Below are 19818 nucleotides of genomic sequence, written 5' to 3'. Positions count from 1 at the left end.
AACTGCCTCATTTCCTTGTTCCAGTTGCCTCTCCTAGACTGTAGCTTATGCTTAAATACATACAAAGATCTCGTGTCTCTTGTCTCTTGGCCCAATATTCTTCAGGTAGAACTGCCTCTTGCAGAATGAAGTTCCTATAAATTTCAGGATTAGATCCTCAGCTGCTCATTTTCTATGGATGTGTCCTCCTCTGTGCCTGTTTAAGGGGCAGCTGTCTAACTCCTATTGAAGGCAGATTTCTGAGGGCAACAGTCTTCATCTTTAGATACTTACAGACCTGACTCCTGTGTTATTAATAATACAAGATTCATCCTCTTAATCACTTCTTAGACATGAAAAAGCCAAAAAGTTGGTATCGATAAGAAATGTAGTATTTTTATAGTCCTCTTACCAGACAGGAATTGTGTGAAAGTTTAGCAATATGTAAGGCAGTAAACATGTCTGTAGTGGACTTCCAAGGGACCGTTCAATATTTTTATCTGTCACCTCGGCAAACAGGTTATGAGATTAACCTGAGAGCTAATAAGGCTTTAATCAACGTCCCTGACACAGTACAGTTCAGACGTTACTGTGGGGTCCAGCATGTGATGGGTATCTTTCAGTTATAGCTTTGTTTATATAAAGCTTAACTTTATAGCGCACTGTAAAAAGGGAAAGTCAAAATAATCTCAAAGCTCGTGGACTGCTAAACAGGACACCATTTGGCATGCAGGAGCAAGGGTTGGTGTTAATGGGGACTGTTTTGCTGGGGCTTGTGGAAACAAACTGGAAAACACTGATGTCGAGGGTGGGGTGTCACTTGCAAAGGTGATGCTCCAGTACGTAATTGTGTATCGACTGGACTGTGGCTCTTGAAACGGGCTGTAGCGCGACCCAGAAAGATAGCAGCGTGCCTGATAATGGCGAGAGGGACTGGAGAATTACGCTGCATACTCACAAGCCTGGCTTTCAAACATTGCAGCTAGCCCAGTGGGTTTTGGGCATATCTGGCATGGCGAAAGCCATGGATTTCAATCTTGTTCTTTGCCCAAGTTGCAGCCGTGGAAATAAATACCTATTAGATAAAAAGAAAAAAAAAATTTATAATGAGAGTGGTGCAAGACTGCACTGCGAACACATTTGTTAGTGCAGTGCTAAAACGAGCACAAGGCTGAGATTTGTGGACAATCGATGACCCTTCGTTTGTTTTAAAGTTAGGAGTCAATGGGGAAAGGAAGCGGGATATAAACCTGTCACCGCTTTGACCTCACAGACTTTTGGGGGCAGGGAATACATTAACATCTGCTTAGGATGCTTCCAGCTTTGACCATCCACTGCGAGAGGTTTTGGAACAGTAACAACCAAATGGGGTTTTGGCAGCTTCTGCAAAGGCGTTTTTTACTGATATTTGTTAACAGAAGGTTTTGCTCCTGCCTTTGCCCTTGGGGGTGTGTTGGACTGTGGCCCAGAACGTGCAAGGTTGAATGTACAGTCGTCTATAGAACAATGCTCCAAACACTTAAATCCATATTACTAGCACCAAACATGTTCTGACTTGCAGGTGTGAACCTCTCTTTTGTACACGGTTCTGTAAGAAACTGGAAAACACGTCAGTTGCTTGCTAACGTGTACTCCTGCCACTTTTCGTCATTGGAAAATGACCTGTAATTCCACCTATAAAATCTCTCTGAACATAATTTGTGGTTCAGGCAAGAAGCTGCACTTCCAAGATCACTGAGGGCAGAGAAGTACTGGAAGAGGCACTTAATTACCATAGTGGGTAAAAAGCAGTCTGGTAATAAAGTGATAACTGTAATGCAGAAGCTATTAGGAAAGCAACAGTCAAAAGCAGTTGCTAGCAGCTATGGAGGGAAAGCAATGGCAGGTAAAAGTTCTCATGACAGTAGTTTCACTTACTGCGTCTTCAGGCAGGCTTCAGCTGCAGACTATCTTTCTACCCACATAACTCAAATTGCTCATTATTGCGACTAAAGCCAGGTTAGCCGTATTTCAGCTCTCCCAATGTCATTATTTCCAGCCCGAGACAACAGCACATTGACTATAAAAGCTGATGAACCCCTATGTAGAACAGAAATTAGTGGATATTGCCAACTTAGGTATTAACAGTCGGACTGCAGCACTCGTTTAAAGAACTCCAGGAGCAATTTTTTCCAGGCATTCAGATTGGTGACTGCATGACAAACTAGGGCATATCCAAATACCGCTCTGACCATGGGGCTGTAGAAAGTGAACAGTTATACAGAAATTGCTGAAGAGGTAGCCATTGCAGGCAGCACTGTTGTTCTCCACAGCCAGCTACGTTTGCTGCTGCAGCAGGTAATACACAATGTTTTCTCGGAGGCTCTCTGTGGAGAGAAAGTCTCTGTGCCATGCAAGTCAGTGGGAGTTCTGCCATTGACTTCAGTGACGCAGGGATTTCACCCACTGTGCTTCATTCTCCTCCTGCTGTGTTTTACAAAGCTGCATATTGTTTGGGACTCGTCTAAAATTGTCTTTATCAAAATTACAGTGCGCTTAGGGGGTTCCAGGAAGGATTAGGCAATTATATGGATAATGAAAATCCACAATTAGGCTAGGATTAAGAGGGAAAATATCCAAGTTTGGAGGCAAGATAAATTCTCATGTTTCAAGGCCCAGATTAACCGCTGCGTAAGCAGGCTAGAAGGAACCTTCCTCTGTAAACAACTTATTCCAGTATCCTCTGTTTCTCGCACTTTCCTCTGAAGTGGGAAGCATTTCTTGTGAGACAGAAACCAAAGACAGTGGAGAGAAGGCAAAAGCAGTGCCTCATAAGTGATATTTATTCCTTTTAGGTTTATTTACCTGCTTCTGATAAGCTTGTTAAAATGTAGCTTAAATGCACACAGACAAATGAACTAATGACTGTGTTTAATAACTATTATATTATTATATTGTGACGTGCAATTAGAAACCGGCTCAGTATAAACACTGTTGTTGGAAAACAGTTTAATTCCAACTCTATTTGTTATCGCAAATTACCCCTATTCCCTTTTGTTTAACTTTCCCTGTTTCCACTTAGCTTTCTTGTGTTTTTTTAAGACACATAGGCAGTATATAGTTACTGAAATGCTTTTGACTTTTTGTTTCTTTTTTTACAAGCTTCAGCCCTATTAGGAAGGGTTTTCCAAGTAAGTAACATCTGTTGGCTTTTGTCAGCAATTAAATCGTTTCGGTTTAAATCTGTGGGTTTACATCCATGCTCATAAATCTGAGTGTGTTGTCACAGTCCACACCTGCATGTTACTTTTTACTGTTCCCGGTAGGGAAATTACATTGAGGAGAATAAAAGCAGATTCTGATGCAGCACTGTTATCCATGAAGGAAAAGCCTTTCCGTCAGTTTTTGTGTTTCTAATCCCCCCACAGAAGTACAGAAGTATCAAGAAAAAAGAAGGAAAGAAGAAAAAAGCTGAAGAGATACCTGCTGATCGGTTTGGCAACCGTTGGGGGTGGAACAGTGATTGGTGAGGCTGCCCTAGGCATTTTGGAGACTTGCTCCTGAAGCACAGCACTGGGAGCAGAGGGAGGGGTGTCTGAATTACACTTTCAGCAACAGAAGCCATCGTACCTTTTAGCCCAAGCTCCAATTTTAAAGCGTTCCCTGCTTTTCTTTGCCAGGTTGAAGATAGTGTGTCACTTCAGATACCAAAACCCCACCCCAAACAAACAAAAAACCCCAAAAAAACCCAAACAAGGAAAGAAACCCCAAATCCAAGAAAAGTCTTTTCAGCCACACAAAAATAAACCTGAAAGAATTAGCTGGAAAAGTTATTCCAGTGTAGCTTCACTGGCTGGGGGAAGTATTAAACTGAGGTCGTCACCCTTAAAAAATGTTTTCTCCTGTTTTGATCTTGTGTTATAAGAGGATCCGATCTTCAACTCTAAATTCAAAATAGTGTGAGACTAGATCAATGTTTCCTAAGCAAATAGGGCGTAGCTCACCCCAGTCTACCACACATTCTTCCTTTGACTTTTAAATTATTCTTCATTTTTACCGGTCAGTCGAAGAATCTGTGCAGAGATTCAGGGCCTAGGGAGTGTCTCAGAAAGCCCCTTTATTGGTGATGCAAAAAAGACCATCGTTTGTACTCTTTCAGTAGCATTAGCAGTACTCGCACAGCACAAGGAAATGACTGCCTGGTTTTTGTAAGTGACAATAGATTGGTGGTATCACTTGTTACATCTTCAGGCTTGACAGGGGGTTTTGCTGCCCCTCTGGTTGCTGCGGGAGCTGCTACTATCATTGGAAGTGCTGGAGCAGCTGCTTTAGGTTCGACCGCTGGAATTGCTGTCATGGCATCCCTTTTTGGAGCAGCTGGAGCTGGCCTTACTGGTAAGAGAGTGACCGCACATTTTTCAGCTACTGAGGTGCAGGATCATGTCTGCAAATGCAGAGCTAATGGCTTCACTGAGCTCTGCAGAGCAAGGGAAGTGACTTGAGGTGTAATCTTAAAACTGTGAAATTTTTATTTCAATGCTGATTGAAAGATACTGTGTTAGCCCCTGATGACCAAGTAGGAAAAGAATATTTGGTATGTGGCTAATGAAGGAAATGAAAGCTTGCTGCTTTGGATTAGAAAGATGCTGCCATGGAGAGCAGCGGCTGTTATAGCTGATGTCTGGTCTGCAGCAAAAAAGCCTTCTGCTGGGATTCCTTCAGATCACACGAGCTCAGAAGGATCGTGTTGGCTCCATACCAAGCTCTAAGTAATGCATGGACTGGCTGAGGGTTTTGGAAAGTAAAAAAACCTGATCCAAATTACCCAAGTAGTTTCTTAGGAACTTCTACTGTTAGCAGAGCCTGTCCTTGCTGTGCGATTTCCAAGACTCGTGTTTCTGCCTTGCTGTGTGTAGGATACAAGATGAAGAAGCGTGTGGGAGCCATAGAAGAGTTTGAATTCCTCCCACTTACCGAAGGAAAGCAGCTTCATATCACCATAGCAATTACTGGATGGCTGTGCACTGGCAAGTATGGTAAGAACAAGACGAGGAAACCGAGAGAAGCCTGGAGAGCCGTGTCTGTGTTCCACTCCAGGCAGTGTCTGTGCTCTCATAGCACCGTGTCTTCCCCACACTTGCATGGCCTGGTAACTAAAACAGATCGACTCTCAACATAAGACTTTGTAACCTAAGCTGCAATCCCAATCAAAACAGAGGAAAGAGAGAGGGCAGTGAATTGGTAGTGATAACAGGATTAGTAGTAGTCATAGCAGGATTGTTTCTGTTAATAAATGCTGTATGGTTTTGCTAGGAAAGGTCTGTCTGGGGTGGCTGATTTCCAGCACTAGTACAAAGTGTCTCACCTATCTCTGAGACCTTATGTTTGTCCTCCAGCAATTAACAGAAAATAGTGTCTTTTTTCTTTCTCGGTATCTGCCAGCTAATGAGGTTCATTGGCAAGAAAGTTCTGTAAAGTAAATCCTGTTAAGCACAGCGCTCAGGAGGTGAACTTACAGGCAGCAACCTTGAAAGGTCTGTAGTGTTTTATTTTCCAGTATAGCTTGTCATATAAAATATGTCAACTGTCTGCTGATGTGTTCAGCAACCTGACAGAACAGCTGCCGATTCATTCAGAAGCATCATAATTAACACTGGGTATCATTAATGCACAAGGATGGCTCTGTCCCATTGCTTGTTAGGTTGCTGTCAGAGTAAGGTTATTTTCACTTTGCAGTACTGTGCTTTGGCTTTTCTCATCGTCTGCTTGCCAGGGGTCCAAATCCTTGGGGCTGGAGGGCTCCCAGGCACTGTTACTAAGACAAGTGTGTCCCTTCAGAAACCTTTTTGTGACTGGTTGCCCTTAAAAGGGAGTTGCAAATGACACGCATTCTTCTTCCATAACTAGCAATCTGCTATAACGTTTAAAAAAGCAAAACTAGAATTGTCATCCATTTTCATCCTTACAGCTGTGTCTGTTTACACACTTGCATGACTCCTTAAAACAGAGGGCCTGCGGACAGGATTTTAATGGAATTTGCTACCTTGTGATTTTTGAGCTCCCACTAGCCGCTTATCTGTACCTTCACAAATCTGACAGTAGATTGTGGTGCAATTTGGCGTGGGACTCTCTCGTGCCACTTTGGTCAGCAGCTGCCTCAACCTGCCCTGCACTCTTTGGGGAAGGAACAGTGTGGGAAGGATTTTAGTTAATTAAAATGAAAATTCTGCTCTGCCCTTCAGAGTTCACCTACCATTAATAGTGCTGCCAGGCCCCTCCTGGCCACTTAGTACAAGCTACACTACAAACGGGAGAGAGAGTATGGCTTAAAAATTGTTTTTTCAGCCAAAAATTAGGCTTGCACAGTGTAAATTATGCATTATCTCTCAAATGTCCAGGCACCACTTTTGATTAGCACCTGGAGGGAAAAAAATTAAACTGAAGTGGCTAACTAGGCTAGATGGCAAAGGAAAAATAACTGCAGTCTGGATCTGCAAATGCAGATTCCTTGTTTTCAGACAGAGCCATCACTGCAATCCTTGCGCATCTAACAGAAGTGCTGGGAAGATGCTCTGCGATAGATTTTGACAAGATCTCCACATTTTCTGTGCTTCTGGTCCCGCTGAAGTCAGTCCGTGCAGCCATTCAGCGCTTCATCTTTCTCAGGACAGGCCCTCCTTTGGTCTATATGAGAAGATGGAGCTGCAGGACTTGGCCTGATGTCTGGTGGTAGGAGGAATGTCCTTAATACCTGACATAATTAGTGGCAATGTCCATCTGTCTTGGCAATGTCCATCTGTCTTGGCAGTCTCTGAGGCAATTGAAAGGGTCAGAAAGTCTGAGCCTGTCCACGCTGAAGACTCTTTACCAAGGCAGCTAAAGCTGCACGATTATTTACAAAGCCCAAATTTATTGTAAAACAGTGGAAATATGGAGTCTAAATCTCACAGTAGTTTTAAATATGATTCCTCATTATTGCAGTATATTAGTGTATTCCAGTGTCCTGCCAGTTCTTTTCTGATTCTTTGCTGGACTCATCTTGCCAGGAGTCAGCCGTTGTTGCGTTTTCTCTGAACGTGAATTCTATCTTTTCAACCTTTCCCAGGGAGCTTCACAGCCCCATGGAGCAGCATGTTGCAATCGAGCGAGCAGTATTGTCTGGCCTGGGAATCCAAGTACTTGATGGAGCTTGGCAATGCCTTAGATTCCCTGCTGAATGGTTTTGTGAACATGATGGCTCAAGAAGCCCTAAAATTCACTGTCTTGTCAGGTAAGAACCTAAATCGTATCAGATCTGCTTGAGTGGCTCTTGTGCGGTTTCACTGTTGGTGTCTGTTTAAAGGAGCTTTCCTAAACAAGGAAGATTTCTGAGAAGGCATCTCCCTTGGCAGTACTGGCAGTGCCTGCAGAAGGGGCCCGAGAACCTTCTCTGCCACACCTGTAATTTAGATTTGCTTTCCTGGATTGCTGTGCCTCTGTGTCATTGACTCCTTTTAAAATCACAGCTGGAAACACCTTCCTTCACGCGTGACTTTATTCCTCTATGTTATTACACTGTGTTTTACTGCTTTACATAAACCTTTCAAACATGCAGGTTACATTCATGTACGGCGTCTGTTTGCCTCCGTGTCAGAACATCACATTCTTTCTTATCTTTAGTCTAGCAAAACGTTTCTCAGATCAGCTCTTGAGAAAGAAGAACTGGAAATGACAAAAGGTCCTGGGTTGAGCTTTTAACTTCAGTGAACCGTCTGGCTTTTGATGTTAGTCGTAAGAGCAGCCCAGATTCATGACTGTGCCGTGCTGTTTGCTTTGTGTGTTGCAGGTATTGTGACGGCCTTGGCTTGGCCAGCTTCGCTCTTAACTGTTGCCAGTGTCATTGACAACCCCTGGGGAGTGTGCCTCCATCGCTCTGCTGAAGTAGGCAAACACCTAGCACATATCCTCCTCAGTCGACAGCAGGTAATTGGCTAGAAATTATCCAGGAATAATGTTTGGAAGGGATGTGGCCCACGGAGGTCAAGTTTTATAACCATGCTAGTTAATTATCAAGTGGTATCTTTCCAGGGAGAAGGAAATGAATAACAACCTGAAAAATTAAAAAATGACACATGAAGGTGACCAGCATGTATCTGGCTTGTTGAGGAAAAATAGGAAGTCCCAAGTGAATCGGAGAATTCCTGCTAAGATTTGTTCTGTTTAACCTAAAGCTTTTTTAAATGGAGAAGAAGAGATCCAGGTCATAAATGACAAGTGGCTTGACCATGTCACAAAACAGCCAGGCCAACTCACCTGGTAGAAATTTGAGAACAGAAAGTAAAGATAGGTGAAAAGGAGAAGAGAATACAGAGTGTTAAAAATATTCACTGATAATTAAGAGCCACTAGCAAAACAACGTAAGAGAATACTGTGCAGCAGTAGATGCACCGTGAGCCATGGTTTTGCCTACAGAGAAGTGGAATGGGCTGGTACCTGAAAGAAGTGAGGCTGTTTTCTGCTGGCCACGTGTTCGTCTCACAGGCACATTAGTCCGGTATCTATTATAGAGGAGCCCCATGGGAGCCATGGCCCCAGAGCTGCGCGTCATAAATAACAATGTGAGACGGCGGAGTAGAAACAAACGTGATTTCTCATAAAAATATAGTCCCAGGAATAGCAATAAACTTCATTTCATACAAGCCCTTTGTTTGGGGGCATTTGTTACTGGCTTTTAAGCATTTGCTGCTGTGAAAACACACATTCCAATGTGCTGGAGCATCTAAAACTAGTTAGCGCGATGTCTAGGGAGTCCACCGCACACCTGCTCCCCGGTTAATACAAAGGCCATTTTTCATTGTTGTTGAGATTAGCCTCCCTTTGGTCTTACAGAAAATCTTATTAGGCTATTCAGAATAAAAGCTTACCCCACATAATTTTTTTATAACAGCCACACAGCGCTGCTGCCATTCAGTCTTAAATCTAGAAGCAGCCAATATTTTTGTATTACAGCTGCTTCTTCTGTTTATTGAAACATTTCTAGGAAAGTTTTGTTTCATGAATTAGGCTTTCATTTGGAAATTTCAAAACAATGACAGTGAATGTTTTGTTTGTTGGAAACATCTACTTTGTTGTAACTTCTGATCATCAGCTTCTTTCAGTTGATTTTCCAAGTATCACAAATTTCAAAATACTCGGATATGCAGAGTTCTGAATGTTGAACTGTGCATAGCTTTAAGGATACATAATCCCTTTGAAATCAATGAATTATTTAAATGTTTAAAAGATCATGAACAAGCGTATGTGCTTTGTGTATCAGGATCTCAGGGGTCCTATGGTCAGTCTCTCTTTCTAGGTCCAGAACAGTATTTGATGGCGTTCCCTCCTTTCCTTCTTTCTTAGGGCAAGCGACCTGTCACACTCATTGGCTTCAGCCTGGGTGCAAGAGTCATCTACTTCTGCCTGCAGGAAATGGCTCAAGAAAAAGGTAAAATTCACCTTCTAATCTTTTTCTCCTTTATTTTCCTTACTGCTGGTAGAGAAGTTTTTCTTCCAAGAGGAAGAGTTCTTCTGGAACAGAGCCTGGGCCTTTTAGGATAGGACAGAAACATAAAAAAAAGGCTTTTGAAATGCATTTTGGAGCCAAATTCTACTGTCATTTCCACCAGCTCGGTGGATTAAATCCGCTGCCTTCACTTGAGGTGCTCCAGTGTGTCAGTTTGGTCTCCAGTCTGTAAACAACAACTTGACATTTTGTGACATTCGACTGCTAGATCAGTCTGTGAGCTGCCCACGCGCCACTGTGATCTTGGCAGAGGATGCTTTGCCTTTATTGGAAGCTCTCCGTAGCTATTGTATCTGATTCCCTGAGTCCCCCCTTCCCATTTAAGTCACTGAAATGCCACTGTCATCTGCTATTTTCATGGTAATTTTTCCCCAAAGTCAAGTATAAAACCATCTGTCAATTTATTACCCGTTGTGGTTCTGTTTATTAATAGATTCTATTTTTAATTTAGAAAAAGAATAAAATCATTATGATCAGTTGATGTAAATTGCATCTTGGAGTTGAGTCAGTAGTGAGTGTGTGTGTGCCTTTCCCCCTACGTAGCTAATTTCATTCATTAACCATTTAGCCTCACAAGGAGTTGCTAATAAATAAGGAGCTTTATAAAGGAAAATGTTCAATGAAGTCCAAGAAGGTGGGAATCGAGTCAAGTGAGGATGGAGAAGGTCAGCATTTTTTCTGTTGACAGCTGTGTACCAGAACTTCACTTCTGGTTTAAGATGGAAGTCCTCAAATACAGGAATTCTGTTCTCAAAATAAATCTAATCAAATCCAGAACGATCCTAATGGAGTTATACTGAAGCCAGAACCCAGATCCTAATCTGGCCCTAGATCTACTCTTTTTGTGTCCTAAGAATGCCGGGGGCTGAGATATTTTCAGGCTTTCATTTAATGTTCTGCAGTCTTTCGCTGGAATAACATGGGACCGTAGCTAAGTAATACGTGAAAGGAAATCATTAGGGGTCTTTAAGGTTGGCTGCCATTCTAAAGAAATCTAAGCATCGTAATTATGTATCATAGCAGCTCCCCACTGTACACTAATTTTTCAGTTCCTTAATTGAATTATGAAAGCCGAGCTGTTTGCGAGATGAAAAGCAGCATGTTTAGCGCAGATTGCCAAGGCGTTCTTCACATGCACATTCCAGCGCAAGCCACAGAAGGAATGGAGCTGGGACCTGGGACATCTGAGACTGATTTGGGTTTGGACTTGGATATCTCACACAAAAGAAATACAAGGCCTAGTCATGCAGGCCTTTTGTATCCAGATGGCAGTGGCATTTCTGAGGACAAATAACTAATCATGGATTATCCAGTGAAACGCCATGGCAGAAACTCAAATTCTGTTAAAAGAAAACACTCTTCTGCAAAGCAATTAAATAACCTTTGGGATACTTCATCACAAATGGCTTTGGAAGCCAGAGCTTAGTAGGTTTCCAGAAAATGACATTAGAGCAGAAGATGTAGTAAAGACCCGCCAGAGACAAGTTACTACATGGGAAGATCATTGGTCTGATTTCTTCATCGTGATTCCCATGCATTTTAGTAAATGAGCAGCGTAAACTAATGAGAATTGATAATGGCCTGGACCTGAACCTTGAAGCCATACTGCGCTGGATAGGAGTGAGGTATCACACATTACATATTTGTCTAATACTGATCACAGCGTCCTACAGAATCACCTGTGTGACCAGTATCACCACTGGGTTATCATCTCCGCTGTGGTTAGGTATCAGGAATACTGCTGCCAAACTCTGCTGTGAAGCACTGGCACTGCATCCGTACAATGCCCAGAGAGCGCTAAATTCCACCCCTGTTCTCTCTTCAGTGAGAGCTCATGTGATGAGATGCTTTCCTCTTTGCCTGGTGAGTTGTACCCTAAAAACACAGAAAAGCCCAGCTCCCAAAGACTGGATATGGCCTCTGGGTCAGCTTGTATCTTCCGCACCTCCCGCACAAATCATCTTACCGGTTTTTAATTTTTGCCCATCAGTAATTGCTTTTTTCTTCCCCCCCTGCTGTGCAGACTTCATTATTCTTCATCATATAAAAGATTTGCAAACTGTGAAATACATTTAACTTATCTAGAGTGTCAGCAACTACGTAGGCCAGTGATCTGTTCTCAGGTTTCTGTCCCCCTCGGTCAACATTCAAACAAAATGAGTATTTTTCAGCCAAGGCTAAACATTTTTGTTCTGAGCAAGAAATAAGCTGTACAAAGGACCGGAGAAACAAAAGCTTTGAATACCTTACCCTCAGGATCCTGATGAATTAGCTGTTTGTTTATTCAGTTGGCTCACACTGCGGCCATGGAATTTAGTACCTTGGCTGGAACGAGCTCCCCGTTCGCAAGGCTCTGGGTTTCATTTTCATTGCCCGTGATTATGGGAACAGGGCTTTATTGCTCGCAGATTACACTAACAAAATTGAATTGCTCTTTGCTGTTCTCTTGATTGGTGCAAAATTTGCTTTGCAATAATACCATGAGAGCTCTTTTGGATTGTTGTCAGGCGCTGGGATTTACACTGCAGAGAAAGATGCAGGCGCTGCAGGCAGCTCCAAGTCTTTTACTGCGATTAGGGAAAGGAAACCAGTTGATGTACATTTAAAAAGTCTAGCCAGGCAGCACTTTTCTGTCATAACTTGAGGCGGTATGCAGTCATTCTCACTTTCACTTCCCTGTAAGCTTCAGCATATTCTTTTACAAACTGCAAACGCCAGCCTGAGAATGGTGTAGCTCACATCTTGCACACGCTGGTCTCCCACAGGTGGGGAGCACGGATTTGGCACGCTGTGCCCGTGAGTCTCCCAAGACATGCGCTGCCATGAATTTCATTTAACTGCTATATGGCATCAGGTGCTTGATCTCTCTTTACAAAGAATATTTATGAATAGTTATTAATATATTGCTTAGGAATTTAGGACAGTAGCAGAGCTGCCCAATATTTCTCATTTCTACTGAAATTCCCCAGCTGCAGCTGTCTGATAAGAGAGGAAGATTTATTATGCTTAAAAGTCAACATTCCTTTTCAGCAAATCATGCCCTGGGCATTCAGGTTAAAGTACCCTTCGAGAAAATCAAAGCAGTTTGATAGATTATCACTTTGTGTTGGCAAATGCCTTCATTGTTGCTAGTTCCCAATCAGTATTAAGAATTTGGGGGGTTTCTGTTGCGTGTACAGGTCACATTTTTCACAAACTCAGCTCTAAGGACCGGTTGTGGGGAGAGTTTATCGTGCTTAATATATGACAACATTTGCTCGCTATGTGGAATGTTGGTCCCTTTCACCTGTTTCAAGGCGTAATAGTCCAGCTCTGTCAATAGGTCTGTGGAAAGAACCTTCCACAGGTTTGTTGCTTGAACTGCATCTTTCTGGACAGAGGCCAGGCCACTTCTCCCTCTTGCCATCAGCCTAGCTCCTTTCAGTGTCCCAGCATCTCTAATTTTCACCTTTACTGACTCCAGCTGGAAGTGCGGACACTTAACATTTATGCAAAATGATGTTTAAGATCCTCCTTTCCATTGTTTCTGTCTTTAAAATTTAAACCTCAGAAATGATGATTTTTCTGTAGTGCACATCTGAACATACCCCTCCTTCATGTACATGTACAGATGTATTTTCTGATCCCTCTTCTAAATCTGAGCTGTTCTGCTTTCATCTTAATAGACTCTCAAGGGATCATTGAAGACGTGGTCTTACTGGGTGCTCCGGTGGAAGGAGAAGCCAAGTACTGGAAAGCTATCACAAAAGTGGTGTCGGGCAAGATCATAAACGGTTATTGCAGGTCTGTACGTGCTCAGTTCCCTGCTTCATTGTCACAGAATCATAGAATCATAGAATCGTTTAGGTTGGAAAAGACCTTTAAGATCATCCAGTCCAACCATTAACCTACACTACCAAGTCTACTCTAAGCCAATCAAGGGTAGGCTAGACTAAACCATGTCCCAAACTGCCACACCTACCCGTTTTTTGAACACTTCCAGGGATGGGGACTCCACCACCTCTCTGGGCAGCCTGGTCCAATGCTTGACCACCCTTTCCGTAAAGAAATTTTTCCTAATTTCCAACCTAAACCTCCCCTGGTGCTGCTTGAGCCCATTTCCTCTCATCCTATCACTAACCACTTGGGAGAAGAGACCAACACCCCCCTCACTACCCCCTCCTTTCAGGTAGTTGTAGGGAGCGATCAGGTCTCCCCTCAGCCTCCTCTTCTCCAGGCTGAACACCCCCAGCTCCCTCAGCCGCTCCCCACCAGCCCTGTGCTCCAGACCCTGCCCCAGCTCCGCTGCCCTTCTCTGGACACGCTCCAGCACCCCAATGTCCTTCTCGTACTGAGGGGCCCAAAACTGGGCACAGCATTCCAGGTGCGGCCTCACCAGCGCCGAGCACAGGGGCACAATCACCTCCCTGCTCCTGCTGGCCACACTATTCCTGACACAAGCCAGGATGCTGTTGGCCTTCTTGGCCACCTGGGCACACTGCTGGCTCATGTTCAGCCGGCTCTCGACCAACACCCCCAGGTCCTTTCCGGCCAGGCAGCTTTCCAGCCACTCCTCCCCAAGCTTGTAGCGTTGCATGGGCTTGTTGTGACCCAAGTGCAGGACCCGACACTTGGCCTTGTTGAACCTCATACAGTTGGCCTCGGCCCATCGGTCCAGCCTGGCCAGGTCAGTGTCACTTTGCAATGATTTTGTACGTTTATCGCTTTTAAACATTTTGTAAGTGAAGAATTGTTCAGCTGGTGAGCATGTTGATGCAGTAGCGCCAGAGACAGTAGTGCCAGAGCCTCTTCCCTCCAGAGGTCTCTCCCTCAGATTACTTGGCGATGCCAGTCTTCAGGAGACACTTGAAGGCTGTTCTGTCTCCAGCTCTTGGCCGTTTGTGATGCACAGTTACACGGGAAGCCTGAGGTGCTCAATATGTCGGTCCTGTTCATAGGGTGACAGTGTTATATCACCCTGGCAGCTCAAAGCCGGGTCAGTGTGTTTGTGTGCATAATTTGATGTATTCTAAGGCCCCTTTAAATCTCAGCTTTATGTAAAGGACTATAAATATGGCCGTTAAGTTCACTGACAGTTAAAGAATGCAAATTAAAATCTAGAAAAGCTTTGAGATACAATTTAGTAGGGGCTGCTTATGGGGAACAAGATGTGAAAATTGCAATGGAAGGGAAGGAGCTCAAGCAAATTAAAGATTTTGTTATATCTAGAGTCAGTTTCTGGTCAAGACAGTCCACATGAACAAGATATTTTACTTACAAAGGAGGTATAGCTGGAATAGCTGTAGCAAATTTACTAAGGATGTGAAAGAATAGAAAGTTTACCTTGAAACCAAATATCAGCCTTTTAAAATCACGCAGACAACTGCTATGCAGAGTTATGAGAGCTGCTGGGTGAGAAGAGGGAGATTCAGAGGCAGGAAACAGCTGAAGCAATCTTATAAAAGCTATTAAGAATTCAAGTGACTGTGTATTGGAAGATAATTGTGAGAAGAACACTGCTTACCAGCACAATTAGAAGAGGGGAAATTAAAACAAAGGAATGAAGCGGGGAAGACTAAGAGCATGGGAAAATAAATTGAGAAATAACCAGGCAGGAAGCTTAGCAAAGAACATGTAACTGCAAGTCAGGACAGCTTATAAAGCCACGAGCCCTCAGGTCAAGGTCAGTTGAAAATGCTGTTGGTACTTTCCACACACATGTACGTATGTGTGCCCATATACATGCGTATAAGGTGAGGAAGTATTGTATTACTGTGCATCTGACATAGTATCTTAACTTGCAAAGAAGAACTAAAGAAAAGAATTCAAAGCATTCAAGAGTAAACCAACAAATTATTAATTCCAACTGTCAGTTGGGCTGAAAATTGTTGCTTTTGTCCTTTTTGGATTACAGGAGGTTTTATGGATGCTGGATGTGCACACCAGTTACAGTATTTCTTCGTGTGACATAAGGAAAAAGCAATTGTTGCCTCCTTGGGAGTGCTTCTGTGTTCCTCCAAGAAGCCATAAATGATAGCAATTGTTGCGTATAACTGAATTTGCCCTGGCAAATATCTTTCTTCCCTGTGTTATACAAAAATCAATTTCACTGCAAAAAGCTCAGTGTGTTCATTTCCTATAATAATAATAAAGATCTTGTTATAGTTTCAAAGCCTGCATGTGCTGTCGGAATAAAATAGTATGTGTGTTTGTACCTCTGTGTGTGCAGCAATTTGGTTAGTCTCTGCTTTGGCAAGCCCATGTCTTGCATGTTGAATGAAAAATGAGGTAGAAATTGTAGCTTGTTGCTCACAAGTAGGAAGAAGCAGGTGAGGAGACTGTCAGCAAATATTCCACTGCGCTGGGTCTCTACTTTGCCCTCAGATGCTGAATTTGAGGGTTATTCAGTTAGCATGAGGGGCAGCTAGAGGAGGTAACTGAGAGATGAGGAGAATTTTTGTGAGGATATTAGATACGAGAGAAGCATTATACAAACGTTTCGTGGTAAGACCTCACCTGATGCTGATTTCTCTGGTCTCTCGCTTATAAAAATTGTGGCCCCGTTCTGTCACTTTAGGAGTAACTCTATTTAGGTCAGATGAATTACGCTGAAAAGAATTCCTGCAAGATCAGGCTCGGGCCCAAGCTGTTGAGCTTCAGTCCAGTGCAGCTCATCTCCTTCGGCTTTGAAGTCTGAAAGGACAGGGAGAGTGAAAGCCAGCTGTCAGAGCTGTCCCATCCGATTTCACAGCAGGGTTACAAATTCCTAGGGGGAAACCTTAACCAAATCAGTTAGACTCGCTCAGCTTTTGAAAGAACCCGTGCCTGAGTAGCGTGGACGCGTTGCAAAGATTTTGCAGAGCTCTGCGTAGACTTACAACTTCTAGCATAGAGCATTTTGGAGTGGACAGGAGCAGCCAGAAACGGCCACCTGTGCAGGTGCATTTCACCTGCTGCCATCACAGAGAACAAATACTGCTTGCATCCAACTTAAATCTTCTATATAGAGTGTAGTGGCGTCTAGGTGCCCAGGTTTTATGCTATTGCACGGCGCAGAAGAGGTTATGTATTTCCAAAGGACACATCGCCTTCTCTCATCGTGCTATAGTCTACCCTGAAACTGTCACAGTGACTTACGGCAATACTTTACGGTGGGAACAAACTCTTCCTAGTTCTGTCATTGAAGCCATGTATTTATACAGTACCTATAAATCAGGAGCACTCCGAGGAGCTTCACAGTCGATATTTATGTCAGCAACATTGGTATTGTAGGCCTCATCACGTTTACAGCTGTCTACAGGCTGGAGAACTTCTACCTATTACTACATTAAAAAGATTAAGTATGTGAATGTATCGCAATCTCTAAGCAAACACAGAAAGAAATAGAACGGTCAGATTTTTAAACCATAATGAGACTACACCCGTGAATCAGGATTAAATTCAGACTCACGCTACTGTGTTGCAGGAACCTGCCCTGAATTCAGCAACTGCTGTGATTCCTACATCAGACAAAGCTGCAGCAGGTCTCGGTCCAGACATCACTGTGCTTCCCAGCCCTTCTACTCTCCTCGTGGTCTGAGCAGTCACATATTGCATTGGTTTGGCAACAGGATTTATTCACGCTCTCCTTCTGCTCTGCTCCTAGGGGGGACTGGCTGCTGGGGTTTGTGTACAGAACCTCTTCTGTCCAGCTCAGCGTTGCAGGCCTCCAGCCAGTCGACTTGGATGACAGGAGGATGGTAAACATGGACCTTTCGTCTGTAGTAAGTAGTGCTTCTTATATTCTCATTTTTTTCCGTCTTTCCTTTGCTTGCAGCACTGCAAGCTCACACTCATTGATTAGGGGAAGAAGGGATAATGAAGAGAGCACCTCGATGTACATTGTCCCTCTTTCCTTTCTTTGAGGTAATGCTCATCTCAGACTTCACTATAGATTTTGTTGGCCCAGCCAGCGCTCAGTATTGAGTAAAGTAATGAGAATTTACCTCTCCTGTTGGATATGTTTGGGGTTTTTTTGGTTCTGAAATATCTCATACTGGAGACAGAAAATGCCATTATTCTCCAAAAAAGATCTTGCTGTCTTGCAAATCCTGGATCAGCAGGTAGGTAGGATCAGCAGCAGGGAAACCCGGAGCTCAAACACACGGCTGCAGAGCAGATGCAACCTGCAGTCTTATCTTGGTGGAGCCTTTAACACCATTCAGATTCGTACAGGGGCAAGTTCACCGGCCTTATTCTTTGGTCCCCTGGGCTGTGCTGACGCCATGGTGCGGGAACCAGTTTGTAATTACAGAAGCTCTGTGATATCGATGGCTGGTTTGCTAGGTCCAGACCTGGGCTGCTGCCTTTTTGGAGTGTAGGTCTCCAGGAAGCAGGAAGGGATTCACCTGTATGTCTGGTAGACATTTAGTTTCCTCAAAGCTATCTGGTGTCATTAATAATAAGCCATTGTATTATATGTCTAGCAATATTCAACTCAATTACCTTAAGCAAACTAATGATCTCATTGCCTTGTCTTGACTCATCAGTGAGCTCTTCCACAGAAAATCATGCAGAACTTAGCTTGTGTATTCATATCCACAGTAATCTTGGGCCTGCAATCTTGTCTTTCCATATCTTAGTGTTTTAACTCATTTTTCACTCCCTGCAAACTGGACTGGAGGATGCTCAGCACAAAGTCATTGTTCCTGCCGTGACTCCTCCCGAACGTCCCCACAAGCTGGTAGGGATTGTCAATGTTGCTCTGGAGCCAAAGGCACTTTTAAGTGCTTTCAGATTTTTTGGAGCACCAACCCGCTGAGCCTATAAATACCCAACTGTTACCAGCTCATTTCATTCATTATAACTGAGCTATGTACAGCCCTTGCCAGAAAACACAGGGCTTAATGCTGTACAGATAAAATAGAGACTTTGCAGAACAAAATACAGGCTTCCCAGAAGGAAGCTGTATAGTAGAGGCTTTTAAACATGGCCCAGCACTGTAGCTGTTCTTGTATCTTTTCATCTTACTGGGTTTTCTTGGTTAGCATTTCGACACACTCCCACATCCATTTTTTCACCGTCCCCAGAGTTGCCATTAGTCGCTTGCAAGCAGTGACATCTGTTGCTGGCATGAAAAGAAAAATGGCCAAAGGTGTCAAGCAGCGATGGCACTGGGGTGACTTTTCCTGTCAGTTCAGTCCGTGTTACTCGTCTCTTTTTGACTTCTCTTCAGAGACCCTCTTTCTGTTGACTTTCTGCTTCCTGAACTTCGAAACCCCCTGGAGTCCTGCAGACTTTATCCTGCCTGGCTCACAGCAGCCTCTCCATTTTTCCCCCAGAGGAGCAGTATTTACGTTTCAGCTAAATGATAATGGTTGCAGAGCTGCTATTTGCTAATCCTCTATTGTTGTGCATCTGTATCCATGCTGCATGATGCCAACAGACAATCCCAGCACTGTTCTCATTTCAGAAAGAGCTGACACTTTCACTTGCTTAATCTTACTGCAAGATGGGGGGGAAAAAGAGCAAGCCCCGCAGGGGGAAAAACCTATATTAAGTAGGTGTCATTCTCTTGATCCATTTTGCAGACTATGGAGCTTTATGAAAAGAAATACAGCGTATTCTGATGAACATTTTCAAACTAAAAGGGGCAAGAATGGGGAAGGAAATATTCAAGGGCAACATTTTTTAAAGTGGCAAGAAAGCAAAGATGGATTTTGCTGCAAATGTAGTGCAGTAGCATAACACAAATGCATAGAGAGAGATTTTCTGTAATGGGGACCAGCTCCATCCCTACAGATGCCTTTGCTGGAGGTCCCTGTGGGTCTCCTGCCAGAAATAAGAAAGGACAAGCTGTGATAGAAAAATAAAGCATAGATGATGCAAAGGTGCTCAGTCTGCAAATATTATGCAGGCTGCCTCCGTATTTTAGGCATCTCCCAGTCCATCCACGGTGAAAACTGGACTGGATCCAGAGGGCTTGGTTCTCTTTGCTGTGGCAGCATCAGAATCCTCAAATGAGCAGAGGAGTAAGGGACCTCAGTGTAAACAGGAGTTCACCTCCAAGGCATTTATTGCACGTCTCTCTTGATTAGTATGTTTTTTATCTGACTGTCAGTAAAAAAACTGAGAGAGAAATGTCCTCCCACTCAGCAAATGCAGTTATAAAAGCCTTCCTAATGGTTACAATGGGACTGATTTATTCAGTAGATTTATTTGACAGCACCTGTTACAGAGACCAAGGAAGTAATTGAGCTGTAGCGTATTAGATTGATTGCTGTTTGTTCAAGTGGGATATTGTAGATTACATTTTGCATTAACACTTGAATATTGCAGAAATGCTCAGAGTCAGAACGTAG

At 43.4% G+C, this 19818-nt stretch overlaps 1 protein-coding gene across 1 annotated transcript in view; it reads left to right on the top strand.

Annotated features, from left to right (window-relative positions):
* TMCO4 (transmembrane and coiled-coil domains 4) overlaps positions 1-19818 on the top strand; it is a 38225-nt gene that overhangs the window by 8122 nt on the left and 10285 nt on the right. The window contains exons 5-12 of the mRNA XM_009489162.2: positions 3387-3484; positions 4210-4353; positions 4875-4994; positions 7064-7228; positions 7784-7920; positions 9337-9421; positions 13165-13282; positions 17124-17241. Coding sequence (XP_009487437.2) covers positions 3387-3484; positions 4210-4353; positions 4875-4994; positions 7064-7228; positions 7784-7920; positions 9337-9421; positions 13165-13282; positions 17124-17241 — 985 coding nt within the window. The remainder of the gene's footprint in view (positions 1-3386; positions 3485-4209; positions 4354-4874; positions 4995-7063; positions 7229-7783; positions 7921-9336; positions 9422-13164; positions 13283-17123; positions 17242-19818) is intronic.

This window comes from Pelecanus crispus, chromosome 15 (genome assembly GCF_030463565.1).
Source record: "Pelecanus crispus isolate bPelCri1 chromosome 15, bPelCri1.pri, whole genome shotgun sequence".
NCBI lineage: Eukaryota > Metazoa > Chordata > Aves > Pelecaniformes > Pelecanidae > Pelecanus > Pelecanus crispus.
This window is presented reverse-complemented; position numbering and strand designations above follow the sequence as displayed.